Below are 20,891 nucleotides of genomic sequence, written 5' to 3' on the forward strand. Positions count from 1 at the left end.
CTTCTGTTGTTTTTGAAAAAAAAAAATTTTTTTTTTTTTTACAGATTTTGTACAGTTCCAAGAGAACAACCTTACTTCCCTCACTCCCTCTGGCTTACCATTTAAATAGAAGGTACAAATATTTACATGTATTTAGCCAACATTTCTGAAGGTATGTTCTGAGGATGTTTATGACTGTCACTTAAAAAGTAATAATGATCCATAGTCAAATACTTAATATACTCCAAGAAACAATGTGTCTGCAAGAGATTAATGTTGATGGGTTCCATGGATTTGACCAGGAAACCCTCCAAGTGTGAAGTAAACATTAATTCTTTTTATACAAGGGCAGGCATTTGGTACAGTGGTCAAAATACGACTTTGGCCACCTGATTCCCATATCCCAGAGGTCAAGTCCTGGCTCTCTTTCCCCAACCTAGCGTCCTACTAATTCCCATCCTAGGAGGCATAAGGTTCAAGTACTTGGGTCCCTGGCACCTACTCAGGGAACTCAGACTGAGTTCCAGACTCCTAGGGTCCAGCCCTAACTGCTGCATTTGGGACTAGCAGATATATTTCTCTCTCTCTTTCTTTTTTCTCTTTCTTTCTTTTTTCTCTTTCTTTCTTTCTTTCTTTCTTTCTTTCTTTCTTTCTTTTTTTCTTTCTTTCTTTCTTTCTTTCTTTCTTTCTTTCCTTCCTTCCTTCCTTCCTTCCTTCCTTCCTTCTTTCTTTCCTTCCTTCCTTCCTTTCTCTCTCTCTCTCCCTCTCTCCCTCCCTTCCTCCCTCTCTCTCTCTCTCTTTCTCTGCCTCTCTCTCTCACTCTCTGCCTTTCAAATAAAATTCAACATTTTGTAATGAATTTTTAAAAATCATCTTAAACAGATAGTCCACCATTCCGAGATCTTCCTCACAACAACATTTAGTTGGAGGCCAGGTCTAAACCATGTAAATAAATAATCCCAAAGAGAGTACAGCTATAAACAATACACACAATACTTCTCAGCAGGGAGCCACTGAACATTTCAACAATACTATGTTCAAAAACTTGGGAGAAGTAAAAAGCCTACAAGATTAGAAACAATCAGCCTTAAGTCAAGTAGGGCTGGCCTCCACGAGCTGAGGATGGTGTTCATTTGTTTTTTAATGGATTTGGGGAGTAAGTCACGAATTCTATTCCTCACAACACAAAATTTAGATGAATTTCGGTGTCTGAGAATAAGGTTGTGCTGGAACACAACATATTTATTCATTTAAGTATTAGCTCTGTTGTTTACAAGCTAATGTGGCAGTGTTGACTATCAGACACCACACTGCCCATGAAACTGAAAACCTGTCCCATTCCTCAGCTAACACTCCAACATTTACATATCTGAACAAGAGCTGTCCCAGCCCTGGCTGCTGCAAGCATTAGGGGAGTGAACTAGTAGACACATGACCCCTAGCTCTAGCTCTGGTACTCTGCTTTTCAAATAAATACATATGCCATGTTAAGAGGAGAGCAAGTTTCCTTCCATGTAAGAAAACTGTAATGCCTAAATTGCTAAAGAATTGACCCATTCCATCATCTCACTGTTGATCAATGGGGTAACACAGATGGATCTCTCTCAACAGACTTATTGCCAAGTGACATAAAAACAAATCCCAAAGAACAAGACAGGTTTTGAATGATAAAAGTGACACATTCTGACAAAAATGCCAAATCATGTGCCAGAAACACCTGAGGCAAGGAGTCGACTGACTCAAATAAGAACACAGGCTACCAAGTCGAAGGAGACAATACTTAAACATGAAAATCAGAAAATTCATGGTTCACATTAAAGAAGTCAGTAATGTTTCCTTAGAGCCCACAACATGGCACTCAACAAAAGACTTAACGACTGATCATATAAATAACCCAAAGCACACAAGTTAACTGATTTCCTGAAAAGTAGCACACTCAGAGCCTGGGAGTATAGACAGTGTTGGGACAGAATGAAGGACAAGAGTAAAACCACAAAGGCTAACGCTCAACAAGAACCATGGAACCAAAAGAGAGAAAGAACACTATCTCCCTGCAGTTACCAGAAAGTTCATCTGACAAAGAACAGCCTGATTTTGTGTCACTTAAGTTTGCTTCCCACTTGGTGAAGATTAGAATCCCTAAAACAGGGTCAGGGGAGTCAGCTAAAAGGAAGAGTGGTTTATACGCAGGCTCATCCCCAGCCAGTGGACAGCCCATCCCACCTGCAAGTGCATTCAGTGAGCCAGCAAAACTTTAGCTCCACAAAAGCAGATGCTAGTTGTTGCCCATTTTGTTCACCATTGTAGCAGTCATCCAACTTTAACACATGACCTGAGTTGGACTTGATGGATAATCCAGGGAATGAAAGTGGAGAGTTACTAGAAAACCCAAATGTGACCTGCAGTTCTTTACATTTGAGTGGCAGGGGATTTCTACTAAGAGTCCATTAGAGCTTGTCTAAGAAACCAAAATACTAAATTAGAGTTTAAGGAACCATTAAAAAAACAAAAAAACCACTTCCCAGGCCTGGCATTGTGCCCTACTGGGTGAAACTACTGCCTGAGATGTTGGCATCCCATCTTGGTAGAGCTTCAAATCCCATTTCTGATCCAGCTTCCTACTAACGTGCCTTGGAAAAGCAGCAAATGATGGCCCATGTGACTGAGACCCTGTTATCCTTATAGAAGAACCAGATAAAGCTCTGGCTTCTGGATATTTGGGAAATGAATCAGCAGATGGAAGATGTCCCTCTATCTCTCTGTAATTCTGACTTTCTAATATATAATTAATCTTAAAAAAAAAAGAATTTGCCATAAGTAACTTAAGTGTTTTCCTTGTTCTATGGACCGTTCCTATATCCAAAAGGGTACGAGAATAACAAACAAAAGTATGGGTAGAACATGCACATGGTCTGAAGTAGATTATTATCAAAACCAAGCTCTCCCCATGTGAGTATCTCACACAGCACAACTGGAAGAGCCCATCCAGTTACCTGAGCTATGGAGGCCTGGGGATTACCCAGCAGATTTTTGAATGAACGCCGGGCAATCCATCTGAGCTGATGACAGAAGGAGGTGACATAAGCGATGTCTGTGAAGGCGGCGTTCTTCTTCTTTTTCTGAGTGCATGAGAACTGATCTAATTCCGCTTTTGTTTGTCTGTAGAAAGAGGAGTTGGTGTAAAACTCGGCTAACGTATCTATGAGTGGCCTCTCTCTCTTGGAAGGCTCTTCAATCTTCTTGGCTTTAGAATAAAAGTAAACAAAGACAGGAATCATAATTAACAAAATAACAACTGATGAAGCCCATTTCCCTCTGGCCCCTATCCTGGATTCTCACAACACTGGAATCCTAAAGCTTGAGTAGAAAACATTCCTGGCTCTGTCGTTTTACATGTTAGTGAAACACAAATTACTTCACCTAATGCCACAATCTTTTGCATATAGCCAACTTAACTTCAATTTTTGGAACTGCATTCTTTTAAAACAGATGGCTTACCATACAGAAATACAATTCTTGGTCTAATTGTTTAAAATTCACTTTCACTTATCTGAAAGGCAGAATGAGGGAGCAAGATCTCCCAGCTGCTTCTTTTCCACCTCAACAGTCAGGACTGAGCTAAGCAGCAGCTAAAGAGTCCAGAAATTGACACAAGATTACCACCTAGGCAGCAGGGGCCTAGCTACAGGAACCATCACCTGCTCCCTCCGGGGGTGTGCATAACCAGGAAGCTGGAAATGCAAGCAGAGCTGGGAGTTGAGCACACATGCTCCCATAAGGGTTGAGGTATCTCAGGAAGCTTCTTAACCCCAATGCCAAAAGCTTACCCCAGAGATGTAATTCTTAATATAAACATCTAGTCCTCCCTGTCTACTATGTACAAATCCATCAAGTGCCAAATTTCTTTTTTTTACACACCGTATAACAGTGAGGATTCCTAACTGCCTCTCCCCTTAGAACTGACCTAATATTAATGTTCATGTGATAATTAAACTCGTAGCTGGCATTGTGGCGTTGTAAAACTAAGCCTCAGCTTGCAGCATCAGCATCCCATTTGGGCTCCAGATGTGTGCTGACTGTTCCATTTCTGATCCTGCTCCTGCTTATTACCTGGGAAAGCAGCAGAGAACAGTCCAAATTCTTGGGCCCCTGCACCCGCTGGGAGACCCAGAGGAAGTTTGTGATTCCTAGCTACAGAATGGCCCAGCTCTGATGGCTATAGCCATTTGCGGAATCAGCAGATGTAAGATCTCTCTCCCTCTCAGTCTCTCCTTCTCTCTGAAACTCTGCCTTTCAAACAAACAAAAATAAGAATGTGGCAGTACATTTGGTGTTGTAGCAGAAGAGACAGAACTAAATGGGCAACGACCCCAAACAAATGATGGCAGCAAAAAATTTCAATGAATGGACCCAATGGACATTGGGAGGGTGACATCATCCTCAGATCGGTGAAATTGGAGCATTTCAGAACTATCCAAACCACCTGGACAGAACCCTCGGAATAGGTACACATTGAGACTCTGGGTTGATATGAGGTGGTGATTCCTCATCACTGGGTACTGGGACGTGTGGAAAGTCAGGAGTGGTTTCACCCTTTGCTTCTCCCCTTCCCCCAGGAACAAGAAGAAACAGCAAATTTGGAAGCAATGAATTAACCCAATTTTCCCTAAATCTCGAGCATTCCCACCCTGATCAGCCATGTAATCATTTCAAAAATAAAATTTATTAAAAAACAAACAAAAATAACCCTAAAAAATTAAATCAAAAAATGTAAGTTAAAATAAGTTAACTTATGTGTTAACTGGCATCAGGATATTTCATTAACATAAACTGACATTTTAATCTTTTTTTTTTTTCTTGAGAGGGAGCAAGAGAGAGCAGGTTCCCATCCACCAGTCTACTTCTCAAATGATCACAAGAACCAGAGCTGGACCAAAGCCAGAAATCCAGTCCAGGTCTCGCACCTGGTGGGAAGGACCCAGTGACTTGTGCCATCCCCGATGTCTCCCAGCATCTGCATTCATGGGACACTGGGATTGGAGGCTGGAGGCAGACAGCAAACCCAGCCCTAATAACCACTAGGCTAATGCTGGTTCCTCCAGGCTGCATAATAGTGGTATTCATCTTAGCATATTCATTGCTTTCAAGTTCAGTCAATTCAAGGTAAAAATCTGTTAACTTCACTTACCTTCCCTGCCCTCTTCCTCTCTATTTAACACCACAGCAGTGGAGTCTCCATTAATCACATCCAAGAAGAAGTCAGCAGGATTGTTATAGGGCTCACACTGGTAACCTACAGAAGAAGGCAATCCCAGAACATGAAGATGATCTTGGAAAAGAGGCAACCTGAGCAACAAAGAATGAGTCTAGTGAGCACAAACTGACCAAAGATGGCCAGGCGAACTGGACCTCGTGCTCCATCTACCCCAGCCCAAACAGCACTCCTCGCAACCCTGCTTGTTCTCCTTCAGGATCGCGGGAATGCAGGAGCTTCCCGCATGGCAGTATCAATCATACCAGCAGATGAGAAGTACTCCAAGGCCTCCTGAGCTGGTCCATGGAACATCAGCTTTCCTGAGGCCAATAAGGTGAGGCTATCAAACAACTTGAAGATGGAATACCGAGGCTGATGGATAGAGAAGATGATGGTGCGCCCCTGCTTAGACATCCTAAGTGAAAAGAGAAGAACAAGTCCTTCAATAGCTGAACCTTGCACTTTGTGGTAACATCATTTAGTCCTGCCTTGAGAATATCTGACTAGTTCCTTTTGAATTTTTCCTAACTTCTCTTACACACCTGATGGGTGGGAAGCCTAACTTCAATGTTATTATTCAGAAAGATGAAGGGGGGCAGTAAGACTTCTTTTTAAATATTTACTTATTTACTTTAAAAATGAGACTTGGAGAGAAAAGAAAGGGAGGGAGAGAAAGAGAAAGGAAAAGAGAGAGAAAGATCCCATCTGCTGGCTCACTCCCCAGACGGCCCCAAGTGCCATGGCTGGACCAGGCCAAAGCTAGGAGACAAGAGCTTCTTCTAGGTCTCCTATGTGGGCAGGAGGGGTCCAAACACCCAGGCTACTATCCATTGCTTTTCCTAGGTCATTAATAAGAAGCTTGATACAAGTGGAGCAGCTATGACATGAACTGTTGCCCATATGGAATGCCAGCATTGTAGGTGGCAGTTCTCCCTGCTATACCCATCATCGGCCCCACAGATCAGATTTACAGGGTCAAACAACAGGACAAGGAGTTTCAGTTAGCGAGACACAAGACTAGATCCATTTCGGTGCAAGCAGCAGTGCTGAGCTACTTTTTCAGCACAGTTGTCACTCGCAAGAGACAAAGGCCAAAACCACTGTTTATAAGCATTACAGTGTTTTATGGAAGAATCTCTTCAAGAAGAATAGTCTGAATCATCTACCATAGGCTATCAGGGTGCCCACATGTATCCTGCCTCCAAGAGGATCAGCCCAGGATACCAAGCGTTTCAACTCCATGTGGACTACAGTGTGGACTATGCCAGGTCAGCAAGAAGAGAACTTAGGACCAGGCTGAGGACGGTCTCAGTAGAGTAACCAGAGGCCTAGCAGGAGTGAGCAGAGAAGAAAAAATGCACTAAAAGTGGAGGAACAAGGGAGCACAGTGTGAAACAGAAAGGCTGATTCAGCCAACTGGCGGAAGCTCAGTGTGGCAGAGCCAGGGGCATGCGTGTGCATGGGTGTGAACATGTGTATGTGAGCAGGAGTGTTTTGTGTATATTTGTGTCTATGTGTATATGTTGGGGAATGGTTGGGCTTATGTGTATGGGTACATCCATGTGTGTATAGAATCATGTGAGTTATGAGTATATTTCTGTATGAATATGTGTATGTGTATTTGTGTTGGTGTCGGGGGGGGGTATGCTCATGGTGGGTAAAGAAGTCAATCAAAAATATTGTGACAAAAAGTCCACAATGAAAGCCTTCATTCAAACACAAGTAGAGGCTGTGGAAGGACAGAACGCCAGCCAGGGGAACTGCGGGACAGCCCTGCTACCCAAACTGTGTCCTCAGGACCAACAGCATGTGTCCAGCAGCAACTGTTAGAATCTCTGACCTCAGGCCTAGAGAAACAGAAGCTGTTTTATTTTTTTTTAACTTTATGATACAGTTCCAGACACAATGAAGAAGCCATGTTTTACCAAGCCCCAGACACTCCTGACATTAGGAGCACACCAGTGGCTGAGGGCTGAACCAGAGCCCTGCAGCATTTGTTTGTTTGTTTTTGTTTGTTTTTGTTTTTTTGGATGGGTGTGTGCTGAGCCCCAAACACACAGAGGCTAGGTAAAGTTGTCCGAATCAACTCTCCCCTAACAGTCACCACCATCACAGACAACAAAGATAGCATGCACATATTCTCCACCTAAACCTGAACTCCAGACCCAATGTTCTGCATCCTCAATGCTGTGTGCAACTGACATGCAACTATAAGAAGCGAGCACAAGGAGGGGAAGTCACAGGAAGACTGCATATCGAGCAGTGAGGAAGGAACAGTGTCAGACAGAACTCTCACTGGTTCATTCCTCTAAATGCTAGCTACAGCCAAGGCTGAGCCAGGATAAAGCCAGGAGCCAGGAATTCCAGTCAGGTCTCCCATGAGAGTATGAGTGGCAGGGACCCAACTACTTCAGCCCACACTGTCACATTCCAGGATGTCCATGAAAAGGAAGCCGCCATCCAAAAGCCACCGCAGACCCATAATTTAAACTTAGTCCCTCAGAATATGGGATGTGGGCATCTTCAATCAAAAGGTGAACACCCATCCCTCTGACCGCTTTAAAAATGACACAATAGGTTGCAAAAGTAGCGACAGAGGTTACACTGAACAATGAAGTAAGCTGCCTATGCAAGTGGGTAAATATATTGAGATGACGGCAACCAAGTTTCCCACTGTCTGAGAAGTCACTGACACACATGGAAAGGGTAAAGGCTGAAAATAACACTCAAGTATTAGACCAAAATTAGAAACATTATTGAGTTTGTGAGCTTTTTAATGTATATGTGCCAACAGACTCAGCAATAATTATGGATGTTATGTTTATATATCTTTCTATTCACAAATATGGTTATAAACATATGACACTTACATTCAATATGTATTTCCAAATAAAATATAAAAATATAGTTTACACACACACACACACACACACACACACACACAAATCTATTTCCTAAATCTGTCTGGTCAAAGGATTTGAAAGCAGGGACATGTCAGTTGTAAGGAACCCACCCAACCACCTTATCTGGGAATCCTAGAAGAAACAGTGGACACAAGACAAATGCAAGAGGAGCCTGGGCCATAACACACTGATTACAAAGTAAAGAAAGTCTTCAAGAATAACTAGGAACATGTAAAAAGGACACAATAGCCACACTGAAGGGACTTCCATCAGCCAAATTAGGGTTAATGTGACCATCAACATGGTTAAGAATGTAAGGGTTAGAATTGCTTGATTTACACAGAAACCTGAGCAGATAAGTAGGGAGGGAGAGAAACCTACCCCTAAACTCTGACCATGTTGGGTGACCATCACAATAGCAATTGACACAGGCAGGTGTTAGAGTGTGGGCTAAAAGCCGACAGGCAAAGATTTCATTTAGAATAGAATCAGGATGTGACAGCCAATTATCTCCCCACAAAACAATCACCAGTTACAAAGTGGATCAAGTCCTCAGGTTCCTGCCACTCCTGTGGGAGACCTGGATGGAATTTCTGATTCCTGCTTCAGTCCCAGCCGAGAGGAGTCAATATGGGCACTGGAGGAGTGGAGGGAGACTGAGACTCATTTATTCTCTCTCTCTCAAATAATTTTTTTTTTAAAGTTTAAAAGAAGAAATAAAAAAGTATAAAAGATGTGGTTCTGGTAGGGTTCCCAGGGCACAAAAGCAAGACAGGAAGTGGGAGGACAGCAGCCAGACCAGATGGAGGTGAAGCTGGCAGGGCTCCCTTGTGGTCACAAGGTCTGTGGGTGGTGAATCCTTGATCTTTGGGAGCTACACAGTGGAACATTCAGGGGGCAACAAGGTCATGACGTTAGGAAAAATGACGTGAAGGGAGTTACAGGAGCATATGTAGTCACATGAACAGAAGGGAATAAAGAGACACGGGATTTTGCTTGAACTATTAATAGTTTTTCCACACAAAACTGAAATTATTTATTAATTGTAGGAACTGGTGCTCTGATACTTTAGGTTAGGCAGCGTCAGTATCCCATATGAATGCCAATTTCAGTCCTGGCTGCTGTACTTTTGTTCCAGCTTCCTGCTAGTGTAATGGGAGAGCAGCGGAGGATGGGCCAAGTGTTTCGGCCCCTGCACACATATGGGAGACCTAGATGAAGCCAGGTTTCAGCCTGGCCCTGTCCCAGCTGGTGCAACCATTTGGGGGAGGTGAACTAGCAATTAGAAGATCTCTCTCTCTCTCTGTGGCTTATAGAGCTAGAGCTAGAGCTAGAGCTAGAGCTAGAGATAGAGATAGAGCTAGAGATAGAGATAGAGATAGAGATAGAGATATATTGTAAAATATATATTAGTTTAAAGAAAATGTCCAAAATTTATGAAATTTCTTTTGTTGACATGTCCCTCCCACACTCTTCTTTGACAAAAGAAATGCCACTTTTTTTTTTTAACTTCATGTACTTTTTCAGGTCCAAAATTTTCTTTGAGATCTTTTTTTTAAGAGAGAAACAGAGCCTTCTTCCCACTGGTTCACTCCCAGATGGCCACAACAGCTGGAGATGAGCCAGGCCCGAGCCAAGAGCCAAGAGATCCATCTGGGTCTCGCATGTGGATGGCAGCGGCAAGCACTTGAGCCATCTTCTACTGCCTTTCCAGACACATGAGCAGGCTAACCAGGACTTGAACAGCATTCCAAGTGCAAACTGTGCCACATCACCCATCACAGGCCCCAAATCACAGGATTCTTTCTCTTAATAACCACACCCCTAGTCTAATCATGAGCTAATCCTGCTGGTTCCACCTTTGAGCAGATCCAGGATCCACCCATCTGTCTCCACTTCACTACTACCATTCTCCTGACTGGTCCTGTTACTCAGTGGCACCGTTTTCTCTCTGCAGCTATCACTCCCCATCATTGATTCAGTAAAAACCACAGTTCTCACAGTGGTTCTGAGGCCTCTACAATCTATCACCATTTCAAATTCATTTCACATTGAGACCATCCAGGTCCTCTGAGGTCTTGGCCACACCTTCAGGTGGGTGGCACCAGCATTGTCCACCCATTTCCTAATTAATCAAGAGATCACCAATGGGGAACATCTCACCTATAGGTTCCCCGCCCAACAAGGAGGGGTCAAGGAAGGCTTAAAACCCCTAGACCCTTCCTCAAACCTTTGGTGTCTCTCTCTCCCTCCTCTTTCGAGAGCACCCCACCTCCCGGCTTCTCTTCCGGAGGTGCTTCCCTTTCCTTCCCTTCCCTTCCCTGCTCCCTGGTCCCTTCGCAAATAAACTTTTCTGTTTGCAACAGATTCCCGGCTTTTTATTTCTATACTAAGCTGAGGAAAGAACCCACTGGGCATTTCTGGTAACACACATCACCCTGCTCCAACTGTAAGAGGTTGAAGATTTTCCTCCCCCAAACTGAAGTTAAGGGGCTGGTGTTGTGGCATGGTGGGTCGAGTTTCCATCTGCAATGCCAGCATCCCACATGAGTGCCTGTTTGTGTCCCAGCTACTCTACTTCAGATCCCAGTTAATGGCCTGGAAAACACAGAAGAAGATGGCCCATGTGTTTTCATCCCTGCCACCCAAATAGAAGACATGGATAAAGCAAGCTTCTCGGCTCCTGGCTTAGACCTGGCCCAGCAATGGCCATGATGGTCATCTGGAGAATAAACCAGTGGATGAAAAATCTCTCTCTCTCTCTCTCTCTTTTTTTTTCTTTCTCTCCCTATCTCCATAATTCTTCCAAATAAAATAAAATAAACCTTAAAATTTATGTCAAACTCCTAACCTCTACTATTTCAGAATGTGACTGTATCTGGAGACAGTACAGAGAATTACAGTACGGCAAGGTCACTGGACAGGTTCTCATCTATTGTGACAGGTGTCTTTTTAAGAACAGACCAGATCACAGAAACACAAAGGAAAGAGGCGATGACGACACAAGAAGACAGCCATGTATGAAAAAAGGAGAGACCTCAGCTTACACTATCCTGCCAACTCCTTGAGCTCAGACTTCTGGCCTCCAAAGCTGGAGAAAAGTTAACTTCTGAGTCCAGAGTTCTGGTGTAACAAGTAAAGCCACCACCCACAACACTGGCATCTTATATGGGCACCAGTTCAAGGTCCAGCTGCTCCACTTCCCATCCAGCTCCCTGCTAATGCTCCTGGGAGAGCAGCAGAACACAGCCCTTGTGTTCAGGACCATGCATTAGCATGGAAGATCTAGATGCAATTCCAGGTTCCTGGCTTTGGCCTGCCAGCTCTGCTATGGCCATTTGTGGAGTGAACCAAAAGACATGGAAGAGCTCTCTCTGTTTCTCTCTTTCACACTACTTCTCAAATGAATAAAATAAATTTTACCACTAAAAAAAGAGCAGTGTTGTCACAGCATTTACCTTTTCAGGAGTAAGAGGACAGCATTTGCTGTGCTCGAGTCTAAGCCCGTGGTGGGCTCATCCAGGAACAAGATGGAAGGATCCGTAATGAGCTCCATTCCTATGCTGGTCCTTTTCCTTTCCCCTCCAGATACACCACGGATAAACTGAGTTCCGACCTAAAACACAAATTTATTGCAATCATCAACCAAAACCACCAAAGTCACCATCATGGGGACCTCCTAATGCTGCCACCCCTTCAGAGGTGCTTTATTGCACTGTCCTCAATCAACAGGATCAGCAAACCATGACACCTGAGATAAGCAGGTATCTCTTGTATATACACCAAGGCCTAGGTCAGGGCCGCTGATAAAGTCCACCTTCGACAGTTTGTGATGTTCCTTGTCAAGTTCACTCGATTAAAACCAGGAAGGTAGAATGCTAACATGGGGTACTAACAGTGGAATTGTAGTCTACAAGAAGAGACAGGGATAGGAGATGGGAAAGAAGAAAGCTGCTAGAAGAACACATTAGTCTTCTAACAGTCACCCCTTGCCATTAACAGTTACCAAATGGATAAAGCATGGGAGAGTAGATCAGCAGCCAGGGGAGCCCACTCTGTACGCCATGGCTTCCCAGCTGACCCTGTCCATGCTTTTCCTCCCTGGTTCACTACTTCAGCAAATCCAGAAGGCAGGATAGCCTATAGGGCAATGGTTTCCAGGGTTTCATCCAGATGATGTCACTATGGGGTGAAGAGCAGAGGAAGACTTTGGAGAGGCAAGAAGCAAAAAAAATGTTCATATTAAGAGTCTCCAGAGGGCCCGGCGCGGTGGCGCAAGTGGTTAAGGTCCTCGCCTTGCACGCCTGGGATCCCATATGGGCGCCAGTTCTATCCCAGCAGCCCCGCTTCCCATCCAGCTCCCTGCCTGTGGCCTGGGAAAGCAGTCAAGGATGGGCCAAAGCTTTGGGACCCTGCACCCGCTTGGGAGACCCAGAAGAGGCTCCTGGCTCTGGATTGGCATAGCATCGGCCGTTGTGCTCACTTGGGGAGTTAATCATTGGACGGAAGATCTTCCTCTCTGTCTCTCCTCTGTGTATATCCGCCTTTCCAATGAAAAAATAATAAAAATAAATCTTAAAAAAAAAAAGAGTCTCCAGAGACAGGGAGAGCCATCTGGTATCACAGTTAAGCTACGACTTAGAAGTCCACATCCCATAGTAGAGTGGCTGGTTCAAGGCTTGGTTCCTCCGCATCCTGGGAAGCAGCAGGTGACAGTTTAAGTACTTGGGTCCCTGCAACCTATGTGAGAGACCTGAACTGACTCAGGCTCCTGACCTGGGCTTGGCTCAGCCCTAAGCATTGCAGGCATTCAGGGGTTGAATCAGAGGGAAGAAGCTCCTTTCTCTCTGTCTCCCCTCCTTCCAAATAAAATTCAAATGAATAAATCAGAAAACAAAAATAAGTCAGATATGGTGGCCTCTCTTGGCTATTCTTCCAGACACAACCCAGCAAAACAGATGGCCAGTGTCAGAAGAAGCAGTGGCCAGTCAAGCATCCTGTGCTTCACTGTTGTTAAACACGGGAACCCACAGGGATTAGGCGACAGTCACATCCCTCCAAAACCTCACATCTCTTGTTCTCCATACTCCCTTTCCCAACTGAAATCAAATGGGATTATTTTAATGGAGCAGGTACTCAGTCTAGCAGTGAGGATGCCGACATCCCACATCAAACTGCCTGCCTGGATGAGATTCCCACCTCTGGTTCCTGATGCCATCTTTCTAAGGCAGGCCCTGGTAGGCACAGGTGATGGTTCCTGTAACTTAACTTAAGTTACTGGCTTCAGCCTGACTCAGCACTAGTGAATGGAAACTACTTTTCTATTTCTTTGTTTTATCTGCCTGTTTATCCATCTATCTATTTATCTATCATCTACCAACCAATATATTAATCTACCACTAACAACACCTGTCTCTGCTCTTAAATTTTAGAAAAAGCAAAATCAATTAAAAATCTCATTTTCACCCAGTTTCAAATGAATTTTCAGTAACAATTCCATACCTACTAATCAAATATATAGGTCACAGATTCAACTTGTTTTTTCTTCTTAATCCTGCAAAACTCACTCAAAATCTTGCCCATAACTATGAGTCTTGGATCTAAAAGACAATTCAGTATATAACAGTCCCTAAAATACACATTATAAGAAGAAAGCAAACGAAGGAGGGGATAATTTGGAGAAGAAAACATTAAAATTGAGGAAAAAATTAAAATAACTTGAATGTTAACGAAGATGAGATGTAAATCCTGATTTGACCAAATTTTATTTTGGAAGCCAACTACAACCACATTAAAATATTCAGAGCAAGAATCCCAAGATTCCTGCCAAGGATCAATTCCAGAAGGATACTTTCAAAAAGCCATGGAACTTAGTTCCCGGAGGAAGAAGGGGAGAGAACAGCTGGAGGCAGGGAGAGGAACATAGAGGGGAACATAGAGGGAGGAGAGTCAATGCAAAGCTCCCAGCAGCCCGACTTCCCCACGGAGGGCAGACGGCACACACCACAGGCCATGTGCAGAAACACTTCCCAAAATGGGCCATGCTCCACTCCCATATGATTTCTGTCTGGGTCATGCCCACCTCCCCAATACTGAACTAGCCACTGTTGAGCCACTCTTGACCGCACATACTGCAGGAACCCTTAAATCAGAGTCTTGTTGCCACACAGAGGGAGATCCAACATGCTGGCAACAACAACAAGTAATTCTTCACATCACCTTGCAATTCTTCACATTACCTTGGAATCTGCCACTTTTTCCAGACCTAACTCTCGAATGACCTTGTTGATCCGTTCATTCTTCTCATGATTCGGCATGGTCATTGGAAGCCGAAGCGCTGCCGAGAACTGTAAGTTTTCTCTCACTGTCAAAGTGCCCATCACAACATCATCCTTCAGAGAAAATGGCATTTGAAAGAGACATATTGAGTTTTTTCTGAGATCAGCACCCTTTGCTAATGTGACTAACCCACTAAATTAACAGCCCAAAGGTCAAGTCCTTTTCCTGTCCCAAAATGCAGTGATAATGGCATAGACAGTGACAGATCCTGAGGAAATTGCCTCTATGCCTGACCACAGGTTAGCACCATGATCGCAGGAGACATCTCCAGGCTGTCCTGTGTAAGGCACTGACAGAAGTTCTTCCTAACCTGGAGGAAGAGAAAGGGTGGAGGGAAGGGCCAAAGAGGACAACTGTGTTACCCTGCAGGAAGTGCCTGACGACTAGCACTAACATCCCTGCCCTGCCAAGGGTTACACATCCCAGGACCTCTTCATGGAATACCCCCTTTCAGCTTACAGAAGATTATGAAAAACTGGTGTATCTGAGCACGCTTACAATCAACCGGATGCATACTTAACTGGCAGCCAAGATGCTTGTCCATAGAGCAATGCAAAACCAGGAACACTTACTTGCACCACATAACCTGAATTACACTTGAAATTGGCAGGCTGAGGGGCTCCGTTTATCAAAACATCTCCAGTCAATCCATGGGGATCTTTCCTGGCGGCCAAGACATCTAACAACCTATAAAATGATACAGATATTAGGGGACTTTTCCTCTACAAAGCAGGTCACATCCCAAACCCTGAATCCAAATTCTGCTCAAGTTAGAAAAAAACTACCATGATTGATTCACTGCTACTTCTTGTTGCTACTACAGAGTTAAAAGTTATACATAGTGTTTCAACTGCATAGAGGTTGTTGGCACCTCCAACCCCTAAACTGTTCAGTCAACTCTACTCATATATTTAAACTATCAGCTTTCTTTTTTTCATGATATGTTAAAATAATGGCCTAAAACACAAAAATAAGATACCACCAACTGATCCAACACAGAACTCCCCAACGGCCACCTCCACTCCCACCCAGCTGTCTGGCCTTGTTGGTCCCTACAAAGGTAATGCATTCCTTTATCTGAGGTGCATGCCTTCAGTCATGCCTTCTGCTCCATCTTCCCACTATTAATAGTATCCCTCCTCACTCCTTGGTCTTTCTCTCCCATCTTATGAGCTCTTAATATGGTCAACCACTCTATACCAATCAACTTATCATGTCCCATTAGTAAGGTTGTTTTAGGAAGACTTCTTCCATTCCTTGGGACAGAACCACATGCATGGTGTACACAGCACCTCACACCTGAGAATACCCAGAAAATGGTCAACAAACCCCTCCACCTGAAAAAATGAGTTCAGAAAGCACACCCCAGGTGCACAGTAGACACTTGTTAGTACTCCGTTATACTCACGAAGATTTGCCTCCACCTGTGGGTCCCAGGATGGCATTGAGGCCAGGTTTCATGATCCCACTGCAAACACAAGAAAACACTAATTTACTCTTCCACTTTCAGCTGTATTCTGTGAATTTAGTGTCAGGACTGAATACATTCAATGGCAGATGAGATCACAGGAAAAAAACACAACCAACTCTTAAAGAAAAATAAATGTTGTTTAATAGAAGTCTAGTATACAAAATTTGTCAGTCACAGCAAGAAAATTGGCTCTGGTCTCTCCAAACACCTTGCAGTTATTCTATGAAAAAGTAACAATCTTATGAGGCCTCTCTGTTGCATTTATCCCTCCTGATATACGGTCAAGGACATCACAGCTTCTGAGCAATACGTCACAATCAAGAGCTTCAGGTCACTTCACTTGCGGCTTAGTTAAGTTCTGTAACTAATTTATCACTGATTTATAGAGTATTGGTAGCAGTGCTTGCACCACTAAAGTCTAACAATCATTAAAAAAAAAAAGAGTACATGTTAAATAGAAACCCAAAGGTGAGAACAAAGCACTTCAGAGGACCAAAGAAAATATCAAGAGTACTTAATTCTCAACTAAAAGGGGTTGGGGGAGAAAAGGTCTTAGTCCAATGAAAAAGCAAAACATACATCCTCAAAATATATCCTTGTCTTTCTTGCTAAGCTGTGCAGATACAGTCAAAACTGGTAGGCATCATTTCATTAGAGGACAGTGAATCCACTAGTGGAGTCTGAAGATGGTGACTATTTGGATAGAGCATCGAAGCACAAAACTCTACAGTAATGCTGACTGTGCAGGGATTCCAGAAGCCAGCAAATAGACTATATTTTATCTGAAAGGCAGTGGGCAGACTGGTTAAGAAGAAAGAACTGGCCAACAGAGATGGATGGACATCACCACTGCACGCGCACAGCACAATGACATAGAGGTTCACTTGGTCCTCTTGACATCACTGTCCTTGCCCAGTCTTTCTGCAGAACTGTTATGTCAAGCAAATGTGCTTCAGAGGGAGAGGAGGGTGTATCCCCAATGGAAGGTCAAAGCTGAAGGCTCCCTCATTCCCAGTGATTACCAGAGGTCAATCCTGAGATTACACAACTGTCACGAACAGTAAAGTTCACACACAACCACACTGCAGTGAAAACCTCAACATTTATTGCCTGTTTAACTATCACCATTATACAATGACTGGTGTGTGCTAAGGTGAAGCGTACCTCTGCTTTGCTCATTAATGGAGGTGCCTCACGTTGAAACACGCAAATGCCAACAAGAGGTCAGTCAACAGGAACAAGCTGGGATGCATACAAATCTTACTCGTTCGGTGACCTTCCCCTGCAATTCTGTAGTATAAAGGCCAGCCAATGACTGCGCAAACTGTCAAGGTGCATTTATCTACAGCTCTTGATAATACTTCTTTAGTGATAGCTGCCTAGTTGGTAACTGCTTCTTTAATAACTGGAATTAGATCTGTTATTCAGTAATTTTTGTTGCCAGGAAATCCTTCTAGGTTTGGAAGAACAAACAAACCTGAATGATTCACTAGAAACTAAGTATGAATGTTCTAAGAGAAAAAATTCCACAGCTCCTCCAGTCTGGTTGATTTGGTGTTAAAGGCATACATAACAGGAAAACAATAACGGACAGTGGCAAGGGCAAGAGCTCCAATTGGAGCTGTGACTATTTCAACTCCATTCACTGAACACAATCTCTAACTGTCTGACATGGATTTGAGACACTCTTATAGGATACTAGATAGAGCAGACAGTTTAACAAGCCAATATATCAAACTCTAAGGTCCTAGCCTCTATGGATCTGACCAAGGCTGCACACCATGGCTGGTCACCTGCTCCAGATTCATCAACAGTGGTAGGGGCACAGAGTCATGCTCACTGACTTATGTATAGCTGCATTCATGCTTGAGGACAGGGTGAGCACACAGAGGTATGGCCCATAAAACTATAAAGATGCATTCTCTGACCATGGACAGGAGAGGTTCACTGACCCGTCTCCAGTTCTTACTTCGCTGGGCTCCCCACCCTGCTTTGTGAGCACACAAAACCCATCCTACGATGGTACTGTTTTATAGCACTGTTTGTGATGGTTCTCTCTCATTACACCATAAAACATGCAGGCCAGCAGCAAGAACACAGCCATGTTGGCACTTCCCCTCCGGACTCTGGCCTCATATGGAACACTGAATACATGAAACAGAACATAGCCAAAAGGTTCCTGTTGCACTTACTACACTTCAATGTACAGCAGACAATCCTGTGGTCTCACTTTGTCCCACTGCATGGAGTGCAATCACCTACACACACACATACACGGGAGTGAGGAGATAAAGTGAGGATGCACACATCCTTTCTCCATCACCATACCCTAACCCTGCAGTTTATAGTCAAGGATCAAACTGGGTCTTTTAATTCCTTTCTCACAATGGAAGAGGTGTTCTAGTTTACCCACTCATCCATTCACCGTTAAAGTCTCTAAGGACCCAGGACATGTCTGAGTCCCTTGCATAATGTGCAAGGTGAAACAACTAGCAGGCCCAGTGTGGTATCAATATCCCATGTAGGCACTGGTTTGAAACCCAGCTGCTCCACTTCTGATCCAGCTCCCTGCTAATCTGCTTGAGAAAGCAGCAAAAGATGGCCCAAATCCTCAGGCCCCTGCATACAGAAGAGGCTCCTCGTGCCTGGGTCCCAGCTTTGAATTGGCCCAGCTCTACCACAACCATCTGGGGAGTGAACCAGTGGATGGAAGATCTCTTTGTCTATCTCTGTTCTCCCTTTCAAATAAAAGTGAATAAAAATTTTTAATGTCTATTCTGACTACAAAGAAAACGGTTTACATTTGTGAGATCATGTTCCAATTATATGCCAGTTATTTCTCTTACGTCTTTGAAAGGCCAAAACAGGTCCTACTTGCCTTGCTTCACTCCCCAAATGGGCATACTTGCTGGGGTTGGGCAAGGCTGAAACCAGGAGGCATTCAGATATCCTACACAGGTGGGTGGTTCCCAGATACTTGGGTCATTGTCCACTGCTTTCCCAAGAACATTAGCAGGAAGCTGGATCAGACGTGGAAGAGCCAGCACTGAACTGACACTCTGATATGGGATAATGGTATCAAGGCAGTGGCTTAACCCACTGTGCCACAATGCTGGCCATGTGTCAGTGATTTCTATTACCTTCCCCTTCTCTGTTTCTTAGGGGAAGATGATGGACAATCTGGGGAGAGGTGTATAACTGCCAGAATGTAGTAATGCCAGCTACAAAGAGATTGGGGGAAGAAGGGAGACAGCCAGAAGGTGCAAACACGGCTTCTGTTCGGTAATAACAGGACTGACTGCTTGGGGCTAGCCATGGACAATGTGCTGAGCTGTGAAGTACAATGCTGGCATCCCATATGAACGCCACCTTGAGTCCCAGCCAATCCACTTCCAACCCAGCTCCCTGATAATACTCATGGGAAAGCAAAGGAACTGAGAGACTAAGTGCTTGGGCCTCTGCCACCTGTGTGGGAGACTAGGATGATGTTCCTGCCTCCTGGCTTCCAGAGAGCCCAGCACTGGCTATGGTAGTTATCTAGGGACTAAACAAGCAGATGAGAGAAGACTTAAGACACTTCCCCTCTCCTTCTCACAAATAGCCCCCAACTCTTCTCTCTCTCTCTCTCTCTCTTTCTCTCTCTCACTTTCTATCTCTCATTCTATGTGTTACTCATCCTTTAAAATAAATAAATCTGCAGATTTGCAAACTGAAGGAAAGAGAGAAAGATCTTCCACCTGCTGGTACATTCTCCAAATGGCTGCAACAGTCACTACTGAGCCAATCCGAAGCCAGGAGCCTCTCCCAGGTCTCCCATGCTGGTACAGAATCACAAGGAGTTGGGCTATCCTCCGCTGCTTTCCCAGGCTATAAGCAGGAAGCTGGATTAAAAGTAGAGCAGCTGGGACATATACCAGTGCCCATACGAGATGCTGGCAACTAAAGGTTAGCCTGCTGAGCCATGGCACAGATGCCAATGAATAAAACTTTTAGAAACCTGCCTAGTGGGGGTGGTACCACAGCTTAGTAAACTAATTACCTAAAGTGTTGGCATCCCACTGGGCACCTGTTGGTGTCTCAGCTGCTTCAGTTCTAATCTAGCTCCCTACAGCACAGGACTGTGCAAGTCCTTAGGCCCCTGCATTTAAGAATACCGGGAGCAAGCCCCTGATTCCTGGCTTCAGGTTGGTTCAGCTCTAGCCATGACAGCCACTTGGGGAGTTCAACAGAGGATGGGAGATCTCTGTCTCTTCTTCTTTCTATAAATCTGCCTTTCAAATAAAGATAAGAAATTTTTCAAAAAGAAAAAAAAAACTGGGCAAATCATTAATTATACTAGCAGTGACAGCCAGATCTTTCACTTTAAAAAATCATTACTGGGCCCGGCGCAGTGGCGCAAGTGGTTAAAGGTCCTCGCCTTGCACGTCCGGGGTCCCATATGGGCGCCGGTTCTAATCCCGGCAGCCCCACTTCCCTTCCAGCTCCCTGCCCATGGCCTGGGAAGGCAGTCGAGGACAGCCCAAAGCTTTGGGACCTGCACCCGCTTGGGAGACCCGGAAGAGGCTCCTGGCTTCGGATCGGCATAGTATCGGCCGTTGCGCTCACTTGGGGAGTGAATCATCGGACAGATCTTCCTCTCTGTCTCTCTCCTTTCTGTATATCCGCCTTTCCAATAAAAAAATAATAAAAATAAATCTTTAAAAAAATCATTATTATTTGAAAGGCAGAGAGATGGGAAGGAATGGTAAGGAAACAAGAAGAGAAACAAGTTTTTAATGCACAGGTTCACTACCCAATGCCCATGATAAGCAAGGCTAGGCTGGCCTGAAGCCAGTGGCTCACATGGTTGGCAGGAACCCAAGTACTTAGGCCATTGTCTTGGCCTCTTAGGGTCTGCAACAGCAGGAAGCTGAAGCAGGTCAATGAGATGCAAGTGTCCTGAGCA

At 44.2% G+C, this 20,891-nt stretch overlaps 1 protein-coding gene across 1 annotated transcript in view; it reads right to left on the reverse strand.

Moving 5' to 3' along the window:
• Positions 1-20,891, reverse strand: part of ABCG2 (ATP binding cassette subfamily G member 2 (Junior blood group)) — a 113,133-nt gene that overhangs the window by 12,485 nt on the left and 79,757 nt on the right. The window contains exons 5-11 of the mRNA XM_040967295.1: positions 15,884-15,943; positions 15,048-15,162; positions 14,376-14,528; positions 11,595-11,752; positions 5,497-5,648; positions 5,168-5,272; positions 2,973-3,223 (exon numbers count right to left, since the gene is read on the reverse strand). Of these exons, the coding sequence (XP_040823229.1) occupies positions 2,973-3,223; positions 5,168-5,272; positions 5,497-5,648; positions 11,595-11,752; positions 14,376-14,528; positions 15,048-15,162; positions 15,884-15,943 (994 nt within the window). The remainder of the gene's footprint in view (positions 1-2,972; positions 3,224-5,167; positions 5,273-5,496; positions 5,649-11,594; positions 11,753-14,375; positions 14,529-15,047; positions 15,163-15,883; positions 15,944-20,891) is intronic.

The sequence above is a fragment of the Ochotona curzoniae genome, unplaced genomic scaffold (genome assembly GCF_017591425.1).
Source record: "Ochotona curzoniae isolate NIBS_2020 unplaced genomic scaffold, NIBS_Ocur_1.0 scaffold_4506, whole genome shotgun sequence".
NCBI lineage: Eukaryota > Metazoa > Chordata > Mammalia > Lagomorpha > Ochotonidae > Ochotona > Ochotona curzoniae.